The 24,574-nt window shown below is 39.2% G+C and overlaps 1 protein-coding gene across 2 annotated transcripts in view; it reads left to right on the plus strand.

The window, feature by feature from the left end:
- The first annotated feature begins 1,259 nt into the window (after positions 1 to 1,259).
- The window catches only part of LATS2 (large tumor suppressor kinase 2), a 55,296-nt gene continuing 31,981 nt past the window's right edge, over positions 1,260 to 24,574 (plus strand). Inside the window, exons 1-2 of one of the 2 annotated variants that reach the window (XM_039351469.1) lie at positions 1,260 to 1,467; positions 12,667 to 13,399. In XM_039351469.1, coding sequence (XP_039207403.1) covers positions 13,058 to 13,399 — 342 coding nt within the window. In that variant the 5' untranslated portion in view covers positions 1,260 to 1,467; positions 12,667 to 13,057. Of the gene's footprint in view, positions 1,468 to 12,666; positions 13,400 to 20,848; positions 21,089 to 24,574 lie in introns of those variants that run through there. The other variant, XM_039351470.1, reaches the window with a different exon arrangement.

Raw genomic sequence — 24,574 nt, forward strand, 5'->3', positions numbered from 1 at the left:
GTTCAGTCCATTTTCAAATAAAAAGAGTCACAGTGTCTCCATTAGAATGAATAGACCTGTTGAGCTAGCTAGACTAGCTCATTAACTTCACTCCTGAATCACACCTTGCACAGTTTGCTGAGGTAGACAGTCCTTTGCTGCAAAAGCCAAAATTAAATTAGTTCATACAGTCTTATAAATCATAATTTGAAAACCGCAATGGTTAGGCTCACCAAAGCAATTCAATACTAAACCGCATTCTGGATTAGCAACATGTATGAACCAGTCACTTAGAGTCTGGTTTCACCCATTGCACTAAGGAGCCCCGGTTTTTGTTTACCATTATTTATTGAAAGCTATGGCAAATCTAGACAGCATACTAAAAAGCAGAGACATCACCCTGCCAACAAAAGTGCGTATAGTCAATGCAATGGTTTTCCCAGTTGCAATGTATGGCTGTGAAAGTTGGACCATACGAAAGACTGAGTGCCAAAGAATTGAGGCCTTTGAACTATGGTGCTGGAGAAGACTCCTGCGAGTCCCTTGGACTGCAAGGCGTTCAAACCGGTCAGTCCTAGAAGAGATCAACCCTGATTGCTCTTTAGAAGGCCAGATCCTGAAGTTGAAACTCAAGTACTTTGGCCACCTAATGAGAAGGAAGAGAAGAGCTTAATGCTGGGAAAGATTGAGGGCAATAGAAGAAGGGGACGACAGAGAATGAGGTGGCTGGACGGAGTCACTGAAGCCGTAGGCGTAAGCTTAAATGGACTCCAGAAGATGGTAGAGGACAGGAAGGCCTGGAGGAACGTTGTCCATTTATTGAATAAGCTAATATTGCATCGACACACAAAACCATAAGCTACACTTTATAAACCCAACGGTTGGGTTTGCACCATGTTTCGGTTTAGCTGGGGGTAAATCAGTTCTGGGGATCGTCTAGAATAGATAGAAATCCATGGTTTTATGTACCTCCATTGATTTCAATGGAGCGTGGCTTCCTGTCAGTTCATTTATAAAACCCCAGCATACGGTAACCTAACATGCATGCAGCTGTCTGACAGTCGTGCGGGCAGATCCAGCGAAGCTCTTACCGCGAAAGCGCCGTCTGACTTCAGAACGGAGCACCGGGAAGGGGCGGCGCAGATATTTCCAGCTGGCTCCGCCCAGCCGGTGTTTGACGGGCAGAACCTCACGATCCCGCTACGCCCCCCCCCCACCGCCCCGCTTCGCGTTGGTATGCGAAGGGAGGGAGATGGAATGACGCCGAGTCTGGATCACGTGGGGCGCATGGAATGCTAACAATGTAGCGAATGTCCCAACTGTGTCCAGCGGACGCCGCATTCGGAGCCCGAGAGGGGGAAAGAGAAGAATGGAGAAAGAGCCGTGCGCCGGAGGCGGACGCCGCCGCCGCTGCCGCCGCAGACACAGGAGGGGAGTCGCGGAAGCTGCCCCCTGATTTTCCATTGGGCATTAAGGGAAAGAAGGGGGGTGAGTATGGGAAACCCCGTTCCTGCTAGCGCAAGGGCTGCGGAGGGGTGGGGCCAGGGTTTCCCCCGGGGGGGACAGACTGGTCCCCCTCCCTCTTTCTTTGCTCCGTTGCAACTTTCTGCCGTCCTTCTTTTAAAGACCAAGGTGGGAACAGTTCTAGGAAAGGGGGGGGGCATTTTCCCCGGGAGCTTCTTTGGCTCTGCTCGTGGTGCAAAAACTATTCTAATAACTTCGGGCGGGCAGGAGAATCGGGGAGCCGGCCAAGGGCCCGCGTCTTCTTGGAAGTTGGAAGAGGTTCAGGAAACCAAAGTTGGTCCCATGCCGCGGAGGAGGAGAGCCCTGGCCGAGGAGCGGAAGACGGAGTGGCGGGGTCGCGGGCAGGAACGGCCGGGAAGACAGGATACCGTAGACTTGGAGGGAAGGACTCCGGGGTAAGAAGGCAGAAGGGCTGGATCGGCCACCGTTCTTAAGTTGGCGAGACTGGTCAGCCGTTGGAGGCCCCTGGGCCAAACCCACCCATTTCCATTGAGGCTGAAGTCCCTCCACCCCGCCGCCGATATGGACGCGGAAAATCGCGTAGCGATTCGGAAGGCGGGTAGATCTTCGGCCGCTGAATTGGCTGGTCTTATTAGGCGAAAGTTGGGACATATTCTGTGTCCCAGGCTCGGTGGGGAGAAAATCGTTGCCGACCAGAAAGGCCTTTTGCCTCGATCCTGTTTGTGGCCGAGAGAAAGCCAAATTGTTTGCCAACCCTTTGCGTTGCCAGGACGCGTTCTAGCTGAGAACGCGGGACGGCATCCCCTGGCCTTGCAGACGTCTTGGAAAGCGCTGCGTGCAGCCCTAACCCGCGTAGGAGCGTTTGGATGTCAGGGAACATATTTGTTTGTCTCGTGAGAATGATGACAGAGCGTTGTCTAGACGGTGTGCCGCGGGCAAACGAGCGCTACACGCGAATGAACGTGCACGGTTACTGGAGTGATGAGTAGCGGGACCTGTGGAACGTTTGAACCGGCAAACGTTGATCAAAGCTCCTTGGAAGGTGTTGCTCCTACAGCGGACCTGCCCAAGCCCACTGTAGTGTAGGAGGTCCAGTCCTTTCCGAGCGTAACATGGCGGAATCTGATCAGTCTGGAGAGGTTTATTTCGGATTAAAAATGCGGAGAAACGAGAGTTTGATTTTATGATTTTAATTCTATCGTGGAAGATGTACCAGGAATGCGTCCAGAGGCGGAACTCCACCGCCCGATCCAATACAGTGCAACCTCTCTGAGAATAGGGGGGGGGGGGGAACGGACGGCGTCTTTTTCTTTTTTAAAACAAAAGAAACAGACACCAAAGGATGGTGCAAAAGGTCCTCAGTCTTGCAGCTCTTGCGGACACCAGTGGCCAAGGGACCTTCGCTCATTATCCAAAGAAGCCTCACTCCTCCCGGGGAGGCTGCATCCACTCCGGGGGTTTTGCGCGCTTCCGGGAGAGATCTTAACCCGACGAGCTTGAAGGATCGGGCCGAAGGGTTTGGGTGTCTGGCAGTTCCCGAGCCCGCCCTGGGTCGGAGCGGGCGCTCCCTCTGACCGCGCTGGAGGCCTCTCGTTGCTCCCACCGGAAGAGCCGCAGCCAACGCCGAATAAACTTTCCAGCTTTAGTCAATCAGGCCCGCGCTCCGCTGAGGGAAGCTGCGCCTTATTCCGCTCTGTCCTCAACTTTCCGTCGGAGGAGCCGCCACCGCCTCTTCCCTGGGCTTGGCTTGGCTTCTGAGGTCGATGGGAGTTAGCATGAGGAATGGGCAGGACCATCCCGGCACCTCTGCCTTGAGGACCGACGCCCCTTGCTGATATTTTCTGGATAGGACTCTGGCCCAAGGTTGAGAAAGATGAGGGAAAGGGGGAGTGGGCCACGGTTACAAGTGGACTTTTTCATTTATTGCCCCTTCTGTGTCATATGTTTCATAGAATCATAGTGTTGAAAGGAACCTTGGCAGTCTTTTAGTCTAGACTCTAGTCCAACCCCTGCTCTGGGCAGGAATCTTTGTTGCACCCAGACAAACGTCTTTTAAAACCTTCAGGCACCACTCCTGCTTAATAATTCTTATAGTCATGAAATTTCTCCTTATTTCAAGTTTGGATCTCAATCTGTCATCCTATTTTTGCTATCCTATCCTGTCCTGTCCCATTTTCAGGTTGTCTGGAGTATAAATGTGCACCCTCTGACTTGTAATAATCCTTCATGTATTGAAAGAGTGCTGTCAAGCATCCCTTAGCCTGCTATTTTTTAGGCCAGGGATGGCGAAACTTTTAGAGACCTAGTGCCCAAACTGCAACCCAAAACCCACTTATGCATTGTTGGGTGCTGGGTGGGTGTGGCCCACTGGATGGGTGTGGCCCACTGGATGGGTGTGGCCCATTGGGTGGGCATGGCTGCAGTGGTAACGGCAGACTGGATGGGACTAAAAAGTTCAATCACTTCCAACTTTGCAAGATCTCCCCCCCCCCCGAGAAGTTGAAATTGACTGATTGATTGAACCTTTTTTTTTTTGTACATGGCAGCGGAGGCTTAAAGTGAAAAGGTTTTATAAAACCCAATTGAAGGCTTAGGACTGGAGCGATGGCATGCGTGCCCACAGAGAGGGCTCTGAATGCCGCCTCTGGCACCCGTGCCATAGGTTCGCCACCACTGCTTTAGGTGAAAGACATCAAGTTTCTTTCACCAATCTTCATAGGGTTTAGTCATCAAACCCCTCAGCATCTTTGTCTGTCTTCTTTCCAGTTTTTCAGCATCCTTGTATTGTGGCAACTGGAACTGAACATGGTATTCCAGATGTGGTTTGATGGGTGCAGCATAGAGCAAAACTATTTCTGCCATTTGTTTGTTTGTTTACAGATTTATATGGCCATTCAAATCACACGCGTGACTCCAGGTGGCTTACAACATTAAAACAATTCAAAGCATAAAACCTATACAATCCCTCCTTTCCTTTCCCAATGGCAACAATACAATCATATCAACCACTTGATTTTCTATATCAGCCTAGGGTCCCCAGGCCCACAGATACTACCATGTCTTTAGTGCTTTCCAGAAAAGTAATAAGGTAGAGAGACAGTCTTAATATGGGGGGGGGAGAGATGTACTCCATAGGGAGGGCACTACTATTGAGAAAGCCCTTTTGCTTGTCACACCAGTTGTATTTCCTTAATAGATGGGATTGCAACATGCTATGCCTTCCCACCCTGGCAAATGTATCTCAGGAGAAGTACTAACCTGGCCCCAAGACATGTAGGATTTTAAAGATAATAACTAGAAGCAAATCAGCATTGCATAACTCACCATGGGCAGAGATGTACAATTGAATTTCATCAGCCTACTGATGATATCTCACTCCCATGGTGATGGATCATCTCCCAAAGCAGTTTCATGTAGAACAGGAGCAGAGACAGCATGACCTTTGTGGTATTATAGCTCTTATGATACACCCCTAGATTGCACTGACTACATGGGCAGCTATAGGAGAGCCTTACATTTTATTTTTTATTTTTTTTTGCCATGCAGCTGCATTTTGTTGAGTAAGGCACAGTGTTGAAATCTCTCAAAATCTTTTTGAAACTTGAGTCTGTTTTTAGTGATGTTGTTAACAACCTGACCAAACCTGGTGTCATCTGGAGATTTGTTGAGTATCCCTTTATTAATGAACATGAGGAGGTATAGAGCCAGAAAAGAATCCCTTGCATAACTCTCCCTATGTTTGATTCGTGTAAACATCTCTACATGTGATGCTAAACCTATTATATTCCATATGCAGGTGAAATCTATATTGTTAGAAATGTGGTTTTCTTTTGTTCCCCTGAAGAAGTTATTGAAGAGGAGGAATTCTTTTGCAGTTTTAGAAGTAGTAGAAGTGATATCAAAGAAAAGTTAAAGGAGACCCAACTAGACAGAAATATGGAACAGGATTGGTAGGACATAATTGATAGGTTTGATAAGAGAGGAAGCTAATTTTGACATTTATAAATATTGATTTCCTGTTCTTTGGAGATTAAGAATTTTCTAGTTTCATATATTTGATCAATCATTTTTAAAGAGCGTCCTGAGTAGAGTTAATTTTCTCCTAAGAATGAAACCTTCCCTGGTGACTTTTATTGAGAGTAAATAGATCAAATTTTTCAACTACTTATTTTAAAAAATTGCACATATTATATAGTATGGGCTTTTATAGTCAACAGTTCCATTTTATCACACCCAGGCAAGTAGCTGATAAATCTTTCCTATGACAACTAATGTCACAAAAATGTTTTTGACCACAAAATGAGTTTCCTTTTGTTGTCTGCTGCATTAAGCTGATTTTAATTCCAGAAATGAAAGTTCAGTATTGACAAAAGTTGTCCCGTGAAAATACAAGCTTTTACATGCTTACCAACTACCCAAAGTTGGTTTGAACCAGGCAGCATCAAAATTAAATTAATACAAATACCTGAAAAATAAGTCTTGTTAAATTAAACTTGACTCACTTAACAATATATCAGCATCAGATTGCACCAGGGTGATTTTAATGATATAACTATAGAAAATTAAAATGTAAAACAGAGTTTAGGCCAACAAAACTGATATCTTGATATAATTGTTATGTAGACTATGAAACAGTTCCAAAGAATAGAAATTCATGAGGAAATATTCACAGATTGATGCATTTCTGCAGTATGGGACTTTAATTTGTATGGGCTTGTCTGCGCTATGTGTTGTGTCCTTTTGCATACCTTACTCTATGAGCAATGCTTCCAAGAGATGAGATTTTTCTTTCTGCAGACAGATTATATTGGGCCAAAGGAGATGTCTTTAGTGACATGTGGGAATGGTTTGCACCCAAGTAGTTTGTCTCATTAAGGTCACACTGGGACAGCTGGGTTCTTACTTAGCTTTTTTTTTCCTTCTAAGGTGCCAAGAGAGTTGTGCAATGTTCTGCTCTCTCCATATGTCAAACATACAAATGAATGTAATATAGCAGCAATTAGAGTGCATTAAACTGATCTGGCAAATTTGCAAATGCAAATTACACAATGTGTAGCACAGGGCTTGTGGGGGAGGGAATGGAAAGGCAAGGTGAGAAACATCAGGCAGGAGATTTTGCGTTGACTTTCCTGTTTTAAAAGAGGGCAAATTACCTAGACCGGTAATTTGTACTGAATTGTTAAATTTCTGACTGTATAATATTTTTTCTGTGGCAGATTGCTTCAGGAATATTTCAATTCTAGTTTCCAGTGAAATAAAGCTATGTGCATTAAAGTAGTCTTCCTGGAATTCCACTGGCAATCTGTGAAAAATAAATGATCTCATTATTACTTGTGTATGATTCTTATTAACATGAATAAGAAACTAATGAAGACAAATTCTATATGTTGTATGTTAAGAGTCACTATTTACTAACTGGTTTGAGAAACCTATTATAAATTAGTTCTGTGGAACTGGCATATTTCTTAACCTTGATCATAATTTAACAGAACAATAGAGTTGGAAGGGAGGGATCTTGGAAGTGTTTTAGTCCAACCCCCTGCTCAGGAAGGAAATCCTGTACCATTTCAGACAAATGATTGTTCAATTTCTTCTTAAACACCTCCAGTGTTGGAGCATTCACATGTGGAGGCAAGTCATCCCACTGATTAATTATTCAAACTGTCAGGAAATTTCTCCTTGGTTAGTTTCCATTCATTGCTTCTTGCCCTGCCTTCAGGATCTTTGGAGAATAGGTTGACCCTGTCTTCTTTGTGGCAGCCTCTTAGATATTGGAACACTGCTATCATGTCACCCCTAGTCTTTCTTTTCACTAGACTAGACTACAATTTCTGCAACCATTTTTGTATGTTTTAGACTCCAGTCACCTAATCATCTTTATTGCTCTTCTCTGCACTCTCTCCAAAGTCTCAACATCTTTTTTATATTATGGTGACCAAAACTGGATACAGTATTCCAAGTGTGATTTTACCAAGGCATTATAACATGGTATTAATGCTTCATGTGATCTTGATTCTATCCCTCTGATAATGGAGCCTAGGATTGTGTTGGCTTTTTTGGCCGGTGCAGCACACAGCACAGATTGTCCACTAGGACTCCAAGATCCCTCTTGCAGTTTATATCTGAAATAGAGCATAGTTTCTTTACTGAATACATAAGAACTAGTTTTAGAGCCTATTTTGATCTTTCTCAAGAATCTACAGTACTCATTTTGAAGCAAACTTTTCTACATCTTAGTGGGGACTGGCTTATTCATAGCATGTCTTATTTTTTTAAAAAACACTCATAACCTTTATCTTGGATGGAGATTACAGGCTAAACTGATGGTAGCAAATATTGATTATATGTGAAATGAAATGTAGATATATTGAGAAGAATGTTGTGGTAGAATTTAGTATATACTTAATGTTTTTCATGCTCAAAGGCAAGTTTGTGCCATTTTTTTCATTTTGTGTTTTACTTTGCTGTGCTAATATTGACGATATTGTATAGATTGCTCTCTAGGCATTTTGGACATCAGTTTTTACCAGTGCTATTTAGCATGACAAGTGGTAAGAGACCATGAAAGTTAAGGCATCTAGAGAGCAGGAAGATGTCTACCTCTGCTATAAACTCTAAGACAGGGGTCTTCAAACTTGGCCCTTTTACGATTTGTGGACTTCAACTTCCAGAATTCCTCAGCCAGCGTGCCTAGGAGTTGAAGTCCACAAGTCATAAAAGGGCCAAGTTTGAAGACCCCTGCTCTAAGATGTAGGGTCAGTTATAAAGGAAATGTAGCTCTGCCTAATTCCCACTCTTCAGCATCTCCTGTTTTAAGTAATTGCCTTTGCTGAAGAATTAAATCTTTCCTGCAGCATACAAAATAAGATTCCTTGTGATAAGGAGCTTTATGGGATTCATTTAACATCAGATATGGCTTTCTATATTCTACTGAGAGAATCCCTAGTAAAATGCAACAAGGTGAGGGTTGCCACATGTAAGTTATACATTAACCCCCTAGATAATATTGTAATTGCCAGATTCAGCATAAAAGGCTTTGAGTAGTCAAGATAAACAATGAAGAAAGTGTCTGTATCATATTGTCAAGTCTGTCTCCTTTTCCAAAGTTTCTTGGATGTAAGTGGTATGCCTGTTTAATGTTCACATTTCTGTGATAACTCCTTAGCTCATGGAGACACAAAAAAACTTTTCAGGAAGTCCATGCAATTCTAAAATATCAAAACTGTTCTGGCCTTATATGAATGTCATAGTGATTGAATCCAGAGCTGGCAATAATCGGTCTACCTGTGGTTTATGGGGTTTACTTCATTTTTTTAGAATCCCACATTTGGATGAAGAGCTCAGCTAGGTAAAAAGTAATGGTAGGATGGGGAAGGTTCAGCCCATGAACCTTGCACCGAATATACACATTTGTATCTGTATTTGTATCTGATCAGGGATTCTAACGAGCACTTTCCCAAGTATTCAGGACATTTTTCTAAAGACCTAGTCAAGGATTACGAATAAATACTCCTATTTATAGATTTTGAAGCCAAGTACTATGTAATTCATATGTTGCCATCCCCATATCAGAAACCTTTTCAAACATGATTATATTTAGTAATGTTAAAACCAGTGGGAGTCAAGAATCCTTGTTGATGTACAGTAAGTCCTAAACTACGTCTGTCTGGACCTGATGCGTACTTCCTATTCCCAGATGTTCCTCTTAATCTGTTTTGAAATGAATTAAAATGTATATTAGATCTCAGAACTTCAATGTACTTTTGTAATTTGCTCCAGATATTATGTTTCAGCAGATAACATTTGATGACTCTTGTCTGGGCTGAGAAGCTAAGTTGGGCCATGTTACATGGAGAATACCAGGAGGGCTTTGGAATAATTGAAAAAAAAAACATCCAAAAAGAAGGGAATGACAAAAGATCTTTGTATTATCACCAAAAAATCTATGTGGACTTACAAGAATTAAGTATGAATTGAAGGAATTTTTGATTTTTTTAAAAAAAACCTAGATATTATTGCTTGTTCTAGTTTATCGCAGTCCTTACTGTAGTTTTTAATATACTTTAATTGGTGATTTAGAAGAGGAATATGTGCCCCAAAGAATTTAATATCTATACTCAATTATTGTAAAATGTGTGTGTAGCTGATCTTCATATTCTTCTAGTGTACATGTGGTTGTTGTAGCTATTTATAGAAGAAAAAGGGCTTTCCATTTTTCAAAGAAAAGAACTGGAATGAAAATATGCCTTCTTTTCAAAGCAGTGACAGAAATGGTTGTGGTTTATTTCCATTCTGCAGCATGGACAGAGAGGAAAAATGCTTAAATACTTAATTTTGTTTTGCATATTTACTGCCAAGGCTTTAATAATAATATTTCTAAGCTGCTGGTATTGCATTAAGTTAAATCAGCTGCGGGAAAATCTCAACTAATTATTATGAATGTATAGTAATGATAATAAACATGTAAGTCTTGAAAGAACTGCAAAAATCCTTTTTTGTTTTTAATTGAAAGTTAAGTTCTATATACATTTGCTCAAGAATTTGGTATCAGGATCCTAACCATGTATTTGGTTCCCGAAAGATCTTTCTGGAAAGAAAGATGAGAATTGCATGAGAGCATCAAAATACTGAAAACATATGTTGTAGGTTGCAGCACAGAAGAACTAAGATACCACATGGCTTGAAATTAGGAATCATTGAATTATAGGGCTGGAAGGGATCTTGGAGATCTTCTAGTCCAACACCCTGCCCAGGGCACAAGGCATTATATCATTCCAGACAAATAGTTATCCAATCTTTTCTTGAAAACCTCCAGCAATGGAGCACCCATGACTTTGGGAGGCAACCTCTTCCATTAATTAATTGTTCTCACTGTCAGGAAATTCCTCCTTAGTTCCAGATTGGATCTCCCTCTGATGAGCTTCTACCCATTGCTTCTTGTCCTGCCCTCAGGTGCTTTGGAGAACAAATTGACCCCTTCTTCCCTATAGCTTTCAAGTGAGGGTGAAGGTTCATTCTGTGAGCTGGTGGGTTTGGTTTCCAAACATTTTGTTACTAGGTGACATCTTTAGCGAAGTTTAGAGGATGTCAGTGTTCTTCTGTTTATAAGGGCTTCAAGTGGGCTTCACTTGAATTTGTCTTGGACCTAGTGCTTACCTTGAGGCATCCCACTGCATACTTCTCTCCACATAGATGTAGTTCCATTGAAAAGCACATGCTGAGTACATTTGGTCAGCCAGCTGCAAATCCACCTGGTGGTTGTACTGTCTATCCCATTGTTCTGTCTTACTAAGAAGTAGGGTGTGGTCTACTTTATCAAATACCTTATTGAAGTCTAAATATATTATGTGCACAGTGTTTCCTTGATCCGCTAATTTAGTCACTTTATCAAAGAAGGCAGTAAGGTCTGTTTGGCATGACTTGCTTTTAACAAAACCCAGGCAGGCTTCTAGTAATCATCTTGTTCATTTCTAGGTGCACACACATCCTCTGCTTGCTTATCTTTTCCAGGATTTTCCCAAGTATTGATATCATGCTGATTGTCTATAGTTTCTTGGAACTATTCCCCCTTTTTGAAGATTAGAATCACATCAGCTTTTTTCCAATTGCTCTAGGAACCATGAACAATTTTATTCAGTGGTTCCATGATCATATGTGCCAGCTCCTTCAGTACCTGCGATATCAACGATTTGGGCCTGGCAATTTGAACTCATTCCAAAGTGGATAGATGTTCTCTTACCAAATTTTTAAACTATTTTGACTTCTATTCCTGTTCTGTCTCCCACAGTGCTGTTTTTCATAGGTGGGGCTGTTTTTTCCTTATGCATAAAAACAGTTGCAATGAAGGAATTAAGCAATTCTGCTTTATTGATCTACCTTTTCATGAATACTTGGATGGGTTTGGAAAAAAACTTTCCAATCCTTTTGCTTTTGGCTACTGCATCAGCCTTGCTTTGTTCAAGAAGTTGTCATCTTGTGGTTTTTGAGCATCTGGTATATGTGTGCCTTTGGTTCAGCATGCTTCTTGTAAACTTCTTGATTCCAACTTCAGCTTTTTCTGGCCTGGTCTCTGTGTGCTTTATCTTTCAGTATTCATTCCTTTTGGATGATCCCATATTTTTCTGGGAACAACAGTCAATATGATTCGTCCCACTAGGTATATGTTTATGACTATTATGTATTGTACCATGTTGCGAGGTGGAGGAATGCAAATTTCCTGGTCATCTTGCTGCATAGCAATTTATCTCATCATGCTTCAGTTCCCACCACATTCCATTCCCCCATAACTTGCTTTTGAGCAACTTTTCCTTTCCCCAAGTCTTGTTCACCCTGTGTTGCAGACTGTAAACTATAAAAGTCTGTGCCCATTCTCAACTGCTGGAAAAACGATTCCAGATCAGAAAATGAATCCAATGATCTGCCATTGATGAAATGATATCCATTATTCTTCCCCTAAACTGAAGACAATATGAAGGGGAAAAAAATCTCATGATTATTTTCTTTCCTGTAAGCTATTTGCAGTGCTATCTATCTTTCCTAGATCAAGCTTTAAACATCAGGTTCCTTGTTCTACTTTCAACATTGAACTGACTATTTTTGTTCTTTCGTTCTTTAGAACAGGGGTGTCAAACTCGCCACATCATGTGACGTTACTTTTTTCTCCTTGCCAGAACTGGGGTGGGCATGGCTTCCATGTGACACATCTGGCCCATGGGCCGACACTTTGACACTCCTGCTTTAGAACTTCTAATCAACTCCCCCTAATACAGGGGTGTCAAACTCACTGGGTGATGTAATGTGACTTTTTTTCCATTGCCGGCAATGCGGTGGGCGCGGTTTCGCCATGACACGTCCGGCCTGCAGGCTGGCAGTTTGACACCTCTGCCCTAATATGTAATGCTGTTAAAGAAAAAGATTAAGAGTTTCTTACATGAGGTATTTTTTTTTTAAATAAAGACTGTTTTAGTGCTGATTTGGTTTAAAATGATATTTTATAGTTGAATCTAACTCTAAGGTACTTCTATATCCTGCATAGTTTTAATCTTTTATTATTTAATGATTTTGGTTTTATAAAAAAATACTATATAAATAAAAACAAAGTAATTCCAGATTTTTCTGAATACCTTAGGACAAAAAAAATAAATAAAGGACGTAAAAAAGACTTGCATGACAGTATCTTTGTTTTTTTTTTTTTTCTTTCAGACACTGGAGAGAAAAGAAGAGATTGGAAAACCATTTGTCTGAAACAGTATAGGTTTCCAGCTTGAACAGGGGGTTGGACTAGAAAGCCTCCAAGATCCCTTCCAACTCTGTTATTTTGTTAAAAACAGCAAAAGATTTTTAGGAACCATAAAACTGAGCTGAAGAGAAATGACATCAGCTACTGCTCCATGACTATTGATCCTTCTGTGTACCAGAGACTGGGAAAAGTGACAAGATTTGCTATGGAGGTTTGCCACCTACCTGTGAATTGATTTCAGGGAAAAAAATGTTTTATAACAATCTGATATCTTCCAGAAGAACAACATTGAATATCCATAATTATATATGCAAAATAAGTTGGTATTGATGCTGAAACAAAATTGGATTAACCATGAGGCCAAAGACTTTCCCTGCTACTACTTACTCTGGGAACAGTAGACAAAGATTACAGGAGATCCGGGAAGGTCTGAAACAGCCTGCCAAATCTTCTAGTCAGGGATTACCCATTGGACCAGGCAGTGAAAGTTCTCTGGACTCTAAAATTCTAGTAGGAAAGGATGCTGCCAGACAGCAGCAAATCCGACCGGCTGCCAAATTTGGGAATTACCAGAAAGCACTGCGAGAAATCAGATATTCTCTATTGCCCTTTGCTAATGAGTTGGGCACTACCTCTGCAGTTGTTGAAGTCAATAGACAAATGTTGCAGGAACTGGTGAATGCAGGATGCGACCAGGTGAGTATGCATTTAGAGCCGAAATGGGCAAGAAGGCCATTCTGTGCAGGTTGTATTGACTTCTGGATATGTTGGAATTATTAGATGACAATTAAGTTGTTGTTTAGTACATGCAGTGCATTCATTTGGGCCATAACTTTTGTCCTGTGGTCCTATTGCCATTTCATACACTTGGCGATCATCATACAATTTGTTAATCAGAGTTTGTTGAGTAGGTTTCAACTCATTTGGTCACACTTCATAGGAATATATAAACTAGAGCTAAGCATTTTTTGGGCCAAGGGGCCACACTTTAAAATTATGATGTTGATCTGTGAAGTCTTCATGTCCTTAACTGCACCAGAAGGAGAGCAAAATATTTTCACCTTAGGCTCTTTCTTTTTCTTTTTTGCAAGGTTTGCTGGAGGCCTTAAGAGTCCAAATGAAAATGGGGTTTCATGCATCCCTTTTAAGCTTCATTTCAATGAAAACATTACTAGAAATTCATCGCTGAAAATCTGACATTTTGCCTATTGAGGCAATGTAGGATGCAGTAACCAAATGGGACTGACAGCTGTACGTAACCTGTAGGTCATGAGTTGGCCTATAGTTATAAACCCTAGTTTGTAAATCACAATGCTAGGGGATATACAGCATTCTAAACCAACATTACTCAGGCTACCTCATGTCATATGTGAATACAGGCTTTGTATAGTACAGTCATCAATTTGAGGACTTTGGATAATGTTGGAGTTGTGAACCAAGCCATTGTGTTTTGTACCAGGCTGATATAGTTGGGACTACCACTGCTTGCCCCCAAATTATAGGAGGGTTCTACATCCCTTTGAATTCCTAAATGCCTTTGAGTAACGGTGATCAGGGGAAACACTCTTCACTGCATAGGATTAATTCTTCTTCATAGGAATCTGCCTATTACTAAATCAAGCCTTTGATCCAGCTAATCCAAGATTGTTTTACCAACCTTTGTTTTGTTTACCAACTCCAGAATGTCATTCTATACTCTTTCTGATCCTGATAAGTGCTTTATAAATAAGAAGAGTTTGCATAAAGCATCTTCTTTCAGAATGTTAAAGCAGCTCTGTTTTATATTCCAAGCTTGCACTATTTTCTAGGGCACAGGTCGGCAACCTGCGGCTCCGGAGCCGCATGTGGCTCTTTGAGCCTTCCCCTGTGGCTCCCAGCCTCCTCTGCCTTTGCAGAGAGAGACAGAGACAGAGAGAGGCAATTGCACTTCCCTGCTTCTCTCTCTGTGTGTTTGTGTGTGTGTCTGGGTGTGTGTGTGTGTGTGTGTTGTGTGTGTGTGTGTGTGTGTGTGTATGTATGTGTAAAAGAGAGTGCACTCACAGTGTTCTCCGAGGAGCTGAAAAGCTTTCTGGGCGGAGCTCCTCCCTTTGCTGCGTCTCTGAAGGAAGCAGGAAGGGCAGGAGAGAGCTAGCTAGCCCAGCTAGGCTGACTCAGGAATTCTGGGAGTTGAAGTCCATGAGTCATAAAAGAGACGAGGTTGCCTACCCCGGAGGTTGTTGGACAACAGCTTGAAGCTTGCCAGGTGAGCAGCAGATAGGAGGGGGGGAGAAAGAGAGAGAGAGAAAGAGAGAGAGAGGGAGAGAGAGAGAGTGGGGGAAGAGGAGTGGCAGACCAAGGGCAGATAGAGAGGGAGGGAGAGAGAGACCCTTTTGACATCCAAAATGAAAATAACACTGCATATATCCTTTTTTTACCTGTGGTGTATGTAATTTTATTCTCTTAAAGCATTCTCTTGGTGATCATTGTTTTAATAGTATGGATATTCCCAAGAGTCATATTTTTACTTTTATTTTTAATGTGTATATGTGTGTGTGTGTGTATACACATATACACATACACATACACACACACACATACACATACACATACACACACCTATAATAAAGGTAAAAAAGGATATATGCAATGTTATCTTCATTTTAGATATCAAAAGGGTTTTGCGGCTCCCAGTGTTTTGTTTTTGGTGGGAAACGGGTCCAAGTGGCTCTTTGAGTGTTTTGGGTTGCCTACCCCTGTTCTAGGGCCATGTAGCTGTTTCAGAAGCTGTTCTTGATCCTCTCCACTGTTGTCCATGCCAGTTTATATGATGTAAATATATGGCTGCTTTAACAATTCAAAATGAGGTGCTTCCCATGCATTCCAAGACACAATCTTGCAAAGAATTACATTTTGAATCTTCTCCATCAGTGCTTTTTCAATTTGGCAACTTTTAAAATGTGTGGATTTCAACTCCCAGAATCCCACTGTCTGAGGAATTCTGGCAGTTGAAGTCCATATATTTTACACTTGCCAAGTTTGAACAACACTTCTACATGAAAACTACTACTGAACTAAAGAAAAGTACACCCTCTGACACTTCCTGAAAAATGGTCTGAAAACACTGTAGCTGGGTTGGGAGGGAGGGGGGAATGTTGTTTTTGATTCTGATTTTTGATTAGTCCTCAGTTCTTACAGATTTATTGCAAGTCATGTGATATAAATCCAACAACTAACATGCTCTGAATTTTTATGATTGCAGTTGGAAGTTTAACTCTGAAGTCTAGCACACATTTGCTCAAAAATAATACTATTTTTGAACAATTTATTGAACTCCTTCATAAATGTTGCAACTCTTCCCATGTTGTGTGAAGTAGCCTATTGTGTTAACTCAGGCATTGTGGTTGGTAAACTGTCACTTATGATTATCATTAGGTATGAACCCAGATAGTTGTGGCTTATTTAGCAGAGCATAGTTAGGCAGGGTATTGCATAATCCTGTATGGGAACCCAGTCTCTCTTTTTTTATATATATAATAATTTTTTATTTTTCCAAACTCTCCCCCATACATATACCATGATATTTATCATATGTTAACATACATTCTTTTTACATTCATATATAAGATACTTTTAATAAAATGAAACAAACACATACACATGACTTTTGGTGTTGCTCGCCCATTTCCCCTTTCACTGTATCCACACTCCTTCTTCTCTACCTTCTTTCTCCCTTTCTTCTCTTCCCTGCTTCCCTCTTCTTCGACTCCTCTTCTCTTTCCTTCACCACTCTCCTTCCCTTTCTCCCCACTTCTCCTCTTCTCCTCCAACCTTCCTACTTCCTTCTCCCCTTCTTTACTCTTTTCTCTCTCCTCTCTTTTCTTCCCTCTCATCCCTCTTCAGATACAATTCAGGGATAATGTCCGAGCAACTCCTCTCTCCAAATTTCACTATTTGTATTATATACAGATAGATTAATTTTCTCTTACATTAATACTTCTATTTATCTAACCTTCTCGATATATACTTCTATAAATATTTATACAACCTCCAGTTATTCAATACTGTGTCGCCTGGGTCTCCCTCCTTATCTGCTCCTTCTTCTTCCATCTAAATTGATGTTAACTATCTTTTAACCATAATCTCTTTTCAGCCAATCATAAAAAGTTCCCCAGATTTCATAGTAGTCTGATTCTGTCTTATCTTTAATTGTCATTGTTAGTCTATTCATTTCTGCACATTCCAGTATTTTCCCAATCACCTCTCACTCTGGGGGGGCTTTCAGTGCTTTCCAATTTTGTGCAAACACAATCCTGGCTGCCATAATTATATGAATAATTAAATATGTTTTCTCTTTATTGTATTTCCCTGGTAGAATACCCAACAGGAATATTTCTGGTCTTAGTTCTATACGTTGTTGTATCATCTTTTCTATCCATGTTCTAATTATATTCCAATAAGTTTTAGCTTCTACACACGTCCACCACATATGGTATAAGGAACCTGGTATCTGATGACATTTCCAACATTTCATAGACCTGTCCTTAAACATTTTAGCTAATCTTTCTGGAGACATGTGCCATCTGTAAAACATTTTGTACATATTTTCTTTATACGCAGTCGCCATTGTCAATTTATAGTTTCTTTCCCATAGTTGCTGCCATCTATCTAATTCAATTGTGTATCGAAAATCCATTTTATCATTGTCTTTTTCACTTGTTCCTTCTCTAACTCCATATGTAATAGATAACTACATTTTTTAATCCATTTTTCTTCCGTTCCTATGAGTATTTCATCTAACTCTGTTGTCCCCAAATTAACACCATCTATTTTAACATCTTTTTCATATCTAGATTGTATTCGCGTTCTCATGTACCAATCCATCTTTATTCCTTTTTCCTCTAATTGTTTTTTGGTTTTCAACTCCCCCATATCTGTTAGTAAGTCTTTATATCTTATAATGTTTCCCATGTTAAACATATTGGGGTATATTAGTGCTTCCATAGTTGAGAGCCAATTTGGAATCTTCAAATAATGCTTTCTCTTTACTTTCTCCCAGACCACAAATAAAGAATTCCTTATATGGTATCTCTGGAAATAGCTATGTATTCTGTTTTTTCCATACCATATGAAAGCATGCCATCCCAACTGTAAATCATGTCCCTCTAATGTCAATAATCTTGTATTCCTCAGTAAGATCCATTCTCTCATCCATGATAATGCTGCAGCCTGATAGTACAATTCCCAGTTAGGTAGCCCAAACCCACCTCTCAATCTTGTATCTTGTAATATTTTTAGATTAATCCTTGCCTTTTTTCCCCTGCCAAATATATTTCAAGATTATTTTATTAAGCCCCTCAAAATATTTCTTATCTAATCTTATTGGTATTGTTGAAAACAAAAACAATAATCGTGGTAATATATTCATTTTGATTATCGCAATCCTTCCCATTAATGATAGTTGTACATTTTTCCATTTATCCAAATCTACTTCAATTTGTCTTTTCAATTTATGATAATTATCCTCTTTAATTGTTGTGCATCTTGCTGTCCCTAAATATCCCTAAATATTTTACCTTCTTTACAATCTGTATATCTAATTTTCCCACCAGTTCTTTTTTTTTGTTTTGTTTTTCAATAATATTTTTCACTAACATTTTGGTTTTATCTTTATTAATTTTCAACCCAGCTACCTCACCATATTTTCTATTTGTGGGAACCCAGTCTCTTAAATATTTTAGATTTTATCTGTAAAACTATCTACTAAGAAGGTCTTAATAAAACCACAGTAATTAACGTTATTCTCTTAGTAACATCTGCATGAAGCGCACACTGCTATAGATGTTACTCTTTCAATAATTATAAGATAGTCCCAGAACTTGTACAGCTTCATACCAAAAGGCATGACCTTGCTCATTTAAAAAATATGAAGTCAGAAATGCTGCTAAAGGCCTATCAACTGGTAAACAAAACTTGCTTAGCTTGAGTGTGCTTGTTGCAGCCTTCAAGAAAGAGTGGAGCACAAGCCAAAATGTATTTCTTGCAGATCAGTAAGCCATTTAGAAACACCCCAGGCTATTAAATGTGGAATGCTGCGTGCAGTTATAGATAGTAGCTTTCAGAATTTTAATTTCATGGAATGCAACCAAGCATGTGATTGGAAGAGTTCAACCACTTGAAGAGCTTTAAATTGTATTGTGATCTTTCTCCCTCTCCCTGTCTGAAATGAAAAAGCTGGCAAGGTTTTCTTGTTTCCATTGTAAATCAGTAATGCTGATATACCTTGTTGAATTATTGTAATTTGTCCTTAGATTACAAAGATGCCTTGAGCAAATATTTGAATGCACTTGGTTTTTCCACTAGCGGAAGTTTGACCCTTTGTTCCTATTAAGTAAAAATACTATGCCTATAGCGAAAGATAAGAATCCTTTGAATTAAGTTCAATTCTCAATGGTTATATTTTGGGGGAAAAATACAATGTTCCATTATTGCCTTTTGGTTTGTTTGTTATTCCCACTATAGACTGTAATCTATAATCTATAGTGAGATTTAGTGGTGGGTATTGTTGTTGTTGTATAAATCTGTCTTTTGGATTTGTTAAGAGCACCCAACACAAAAAAAAAAAAAAAAAAGACTAGGCAGCTTATAAAACCAAGTCTGATCATGCTCAGCTCTTTTCAAGTCAGCCATATCACTTCCCTCCCTCCCAAGCTGCCTTGATTGGTGTTATGATCAACAGAAACCTTGGGATTTTAAGGTAAAAAACATTGTTGTAAAACATATTGAAAGAAGGCAAAGGCAGACTATTTCCTTAATTGAGAAAAATGCATAGATGCATTCATGTTTTCGTTAGAATTCAAGCTCAGCTCAGTAACATCTTTGCTTCTTGCCACTTGAAACTCAGCTAAATTCTTCTTCTTCTTCTTCTTCTTCTTCTTCTTCTTCTTCTTCTTCTTCTTCTTCTTCTTCTTCTTCTTCTTCTTCTTCTTCTTCTTCTTCTTCTTCTTCTTCTTCTTCGTCTTCTTCTTCTTCCTCTTCTTCTTCCTCTTCTTCCTCTCCTTCTACTCCTCCTCCTCCTCCATTCTATGGCATCTGAAATCTCAGCTGCAGTTGTCAGAATGCTAACTTTTGTACCACTTCCCAATTCTTTGCTTAGGCAGAACTGAAGGATATTCCATTCTGTCCCTAAGGGGCTGCTACTTAGAAGATTAATAACTATACAACTAATGCCCTGTTGGGTCATCATTTCAGAGATATTTCCTTACCTAAATAGAGAAATGGAATAACCAAAGGCAAAAAGGCAGTGGGAACAGGAGCATCTTCCAACTTCCTGCCAACTTGCCTGCAGCTGATTGCTCTCTGGCAGGCTATGGTGGGACCAGCCTACCTGGCCTCCTCAGGCCTATATTTGGCCTTCACTAGGGCGGGACCAGTCTACTAAACCTCTGGGCAGCAGCTGAGGAAACTTAAGTGACCACAAATTTGTAAATTTCAAGTACAAATTTAAATCCATTGGAGACACGATTCTCAGAATTTGGATGCTTTGTGTAAATTAGCCCATTTGAGGCACCTTGGTTCAAAAATTGTTGCCCTAGGTTGCATCAGTTAAAAGTTACATACAAAAGAGTTTTAGTATTATATAGCTACATTATATAGGAATCTGGAGTATTAAACGAACACTTGATCTTAGACAAAAGACTGAGAAGCACTGGAATATTGATTACTTATGAACAATATATCTAAGAACATCTGCTTATACCTATCTTAAAGTTAGGAATCTGAAATTTGTTATGGCAGCATTCTTGCTTATACTGCAAAATCAATTTAAAATTGCTTCCATGTAATTCTGGTGAAAACAAAAGTAAAATAAAAAGCAAAACCAGTGAGAAGTACAGTGATTCCTGAAAAGCTAAGACATATATAAATTATAGTAACAGCATGATGGGGCTAGATCAGTGTTTTTCAAATTTGCCAACTTTAAGATGTGACTGGGGAATTCTGGGAGTTGAAGTCCACACATCTTAAAGTTGCCAAGTTTGAAAAACATTGTGCTAAATGCATGCTGAAATTATAATGTCCTCTAAAAGCTAATGCCACAATTAATTTGTTGTGTTTTTTGTGGATGACAATGCCTTTTTTTATGTGCTGCAAGAGACTAATTTTGCAGTGTTTCTAAAAAATGCAATTCTGTTATATTTATGATGCTGAACAATCTGCTTTAGAAAGGGAGTCATCATTGTCAGGCTAAATACTTATGCAAACATTGGTAGTTTTCTTCACCTGCTGGGAAAGTTAACAACACATTTCCTGGTAGAAGGCTTGAGCTGGGAAAGAGATGACACTGCTTTCATAATACGCAAGTGACTTACAGAATGCAAGTGAAGATGGATGACGCAGTTGATCAGACAGGTAGGAGAAGTGAGATGAATGAATGTTCAATTATGCATAGAATTGAGAACAGTTTGTGGAGAAGAGCTTCCGCCTAGTTATAATTGTAGAATGTATTATGAATTCTCTCTTTTTAAATATGTACATAATCTGTTTTTGTCAGTGTCTGATTTCCTCCTTGAAAGAAATGTCATTTTTATACTGGCTAATTTTTCTGAAAAATTCACTGGCAGAGCTGAAGCCTTTTCCCCAAATTGTTAGTTAAACAGATATGTAAATAATAAGCTATAAGACTTTCCAGTACTTGTGATCTTTTTTTTTTATGACAAGGAGTATTCACAGGTCTCAAACGAGACTCAGTGTATTTCTTGTTTTCTATGAATAAGCAACTAAAGGATAGAACAACAGTTTTGTAGGAGCAATATAAATCATGCATTAAAAATTCTCTCTTCCAAATTGTAGGGCTGTGTAGTGCTTCAGATTCAAAAATGAAAAGGTGCTTCAGAGCACACGGGGATGCACAATATAGCACTCTCTGCAGTTTACCTGAAACTAAATAGAAGTAATCCTTGATTAATAATTATTCACTTAGTTACGGTTCAAAGTTAAAACAGCTGTGAAAAAAGTGATTTACAACCTGTCTTTATATTTTTGATTGCCACAGCAACCCTATGGTTGTACGGTCAAAATGGAGCTTGTCAATTGCCATGTATTTATTACGATTGCAGATTGCTATTTGGGACTTTCCTAGCTGTCTTCTGACAAAGTCAATGGGGGAAGCCAGAATCACTTAACCATTACAGCAAAAAGGTTGTAACATTAGGTATGACTAACTTAACAACCACTTTGCTTAGCAATGGAAATTCTGATACCAATTGTAGTTGTAAATTGAGGATTACTTTTATAACTTTTCCCAGGACTTAACTGTAAAAAAGACTCAGCTGCTTTCAGAAGATTCAGAGATAGGTGTTTCATGTTTGTGCCTTTGAATCTGAAGCACTATGCAATTCTATTAAATTGAAATATTTTTCTTGCACTTAATCATATTGTGATAAACTTTTACTTAATATCATTATTTAATTTTAATATTACTTTTAAGAAATACTTACTGATTTTCTAATTATAAGCAATATAAAAGTTAACAAGGGGGCATTTAGAATGCACTCATTGCTTGGTTCTAAATATGGTTTATGTGATTTTGTCTTAGTATGTTGTATGGTTCCTGAAAGTAGGTTGTGTAATGCTACCTATATCGTTTGGCACTATGTATGACTCTGGTTGTTATGGCTTGTTGAACAAACCAGGGATTAATGTGGCCAAGATTTAATATTCAAGGGAGATTCTTGCTATATGCCAGGTAGGCAGGTTTTTTTTTTTTTTTTAAGATTTGGAGTTGGTTATTTAGCTAGCTTGCCAACTAGAATGCCAAAAGGATTCAATTTATTTTTTTCATAAATATCAAAGCAGATAGAGATTTGTTCTTCAAAATGCCCTTGTAGAAGTGATGACAGTCAGAGTACGTAGTTTGCTATTATGACTTTCTTAGCTCTACTGATGGTTTTTAAAAGAAAGTTGCTTCTCAAATAATTTCTGCCATGGTCCCTGCCCTCTGGAACAACATCAGAAGTGGTTCCAACCCTTCTGGCCTTCCAGAAAGCCATCAAAACTTGGGTGTGCCATTGGACTTGGGGATCCCAAGGAAGTATGAACCTGTTAAATAGTTATATTGTCTATAGTTAGAGTGCAGTTTCCTCTTTTATTGTTGTACTATAAATGTACCTTTTAATTTTTAAATTATTTTTAATAGTAGAAGATTAAGATTTGACTTCTGTTTGAATTATCTACACCACTCAAAGGTACAGGAAAATGAGATGTGCAGCGATATAAATTTAATAAATAATAATAACAACAATAACAACAATAATAATGATTTTATATCTACCGTTTTCAGTTCTTTTTCTGCCATCAAGATTGAAGATATAAACACAAGAGCACACTTTCTTGGTTTAGATATCATGCACAGCCATGATTTGTTGAAAATATTGTGGTCCGCTTAACACATTAAGTCATAAATTATGGTTTACAATAGCTGGGTTAATGTATCATGCTGTAGCAAAACAAAACTACCCATGTTGTGGCTTAGCCTTAGACAATGTATTATGCCTGATCGTCTGAGCAAAACAGGGTCTTTTTGGTGAGGTTAGTTTGTAAAATATTGCACTTGTGGAATAATTAAAAGCAAATGCATATCTTAATTCCATACATAAAATCAGTTTCCTTAGAATAGGATGTCGCTGCTTTGTGTAAGCAGAGTATATAGTAATGCTGTAATAACTCACTTGATAGTATTTTGTCTATGTATTTGGCTATATTAAAGAAAAATAAGGGGTTAAAGTAAATAAAACAAGCAATATAAGTGTGAGAACTACATCTTATTTTGCAAAGAGGAAATGGCTTCACCAAGCCATTGATATTTCTATTATTTACTTGTTTGTATGGTCAAAAAGTAACTTCCAACCAAAAGGTTAAGAATGCTACTAATGCTTCAGGAAGTGATATCACAATATTATCAGGGTGTAGTGGTTCCTCTTGGAATGTTTTTATGAAACCTTGACTCTTCTTGATAGCTTAGCCTTGACAAGATTCTAAATAGTTTTGGAAAAAACACAAAAGCTATGTTTTGCAGATAAACGGATCTCCTTAAAAAAAAAGTACGGTATATAGAGAAACCAGTTTCTTATAAGGCATTTCTGATGATCTCCATCCAAGATTAGGCTTATATCTCAATATTTTTATATTTCTTGGTTTTCAGATAGTCTCCGCTTTTTTCCTGACCTCATAGAATGTGGATTTTGAAGTATGAAATAACAATAAACTTATTTTACTGACCAGGAAATGTTTATGATTAGGAGAGATTTCACCAGAAATAGCAAAGCTCCTTGCTTGAATTTTATAATGAATACAGGCAGTCCTCAACATCTGACCAAAGTTATGATGGTGCTAAAAAAGAGTGACTTACGATTGGTCCTCACATATGACCGTCACAGTGTCCCTGGGGTCACTTGATTAAAATTCTGGAGCACAGCCACTTGCATTTATTTAGGATGGTTGCAGGATTGTGGGGGTACCATGATTGCTGTTTGGGGCTTTCAACAAGCAAAGTCAATGGGGAAAGTTGGATTTGCTTAATGTCCACATGATTTTCTTAATGACTGTGATAAAAAGGTAGTAAAACAGAATGCAACTTACTTAACCTTATTGCTTAGTGACAGTTCCTGTCCCAATTGGGCTTGCAGATTGGAGACTACTGTATGTAAAATGTAGGGATTTGTATTTGTTGTTATAGCATTCATTCATGCGGATTTGTCCCTTAAAATTACAGACAATTAGCAATTAATTTCTAAGAAAGCCTTTGAGTTTATAAATAGTTTCCATGAAAGCTAAAATGTAACAAAATTAACTATGATCAGGATCTTTACGGAATCCAAATGTGTGCACACTTACTGT

The sequence above is a fragment of the Crotalus tigris genome, unplaced genomic scaffold (genome assembly GCF_016545835.1).
Source record: "Crotalus tigris isolate CLP2741 ecotype Arizona unplaced genomic scaffold, ASM1654583v1 scf7180000018371.15429387391:27106975, whole genome shotgun sequence".
Classification (NCBI taxonomy): domain Eukaryota; kingdom Metazoa; phylum Chordata; class Lepidosauria; order Squamata; family Viperidae; genus Crotalus; species Crotalus tigris.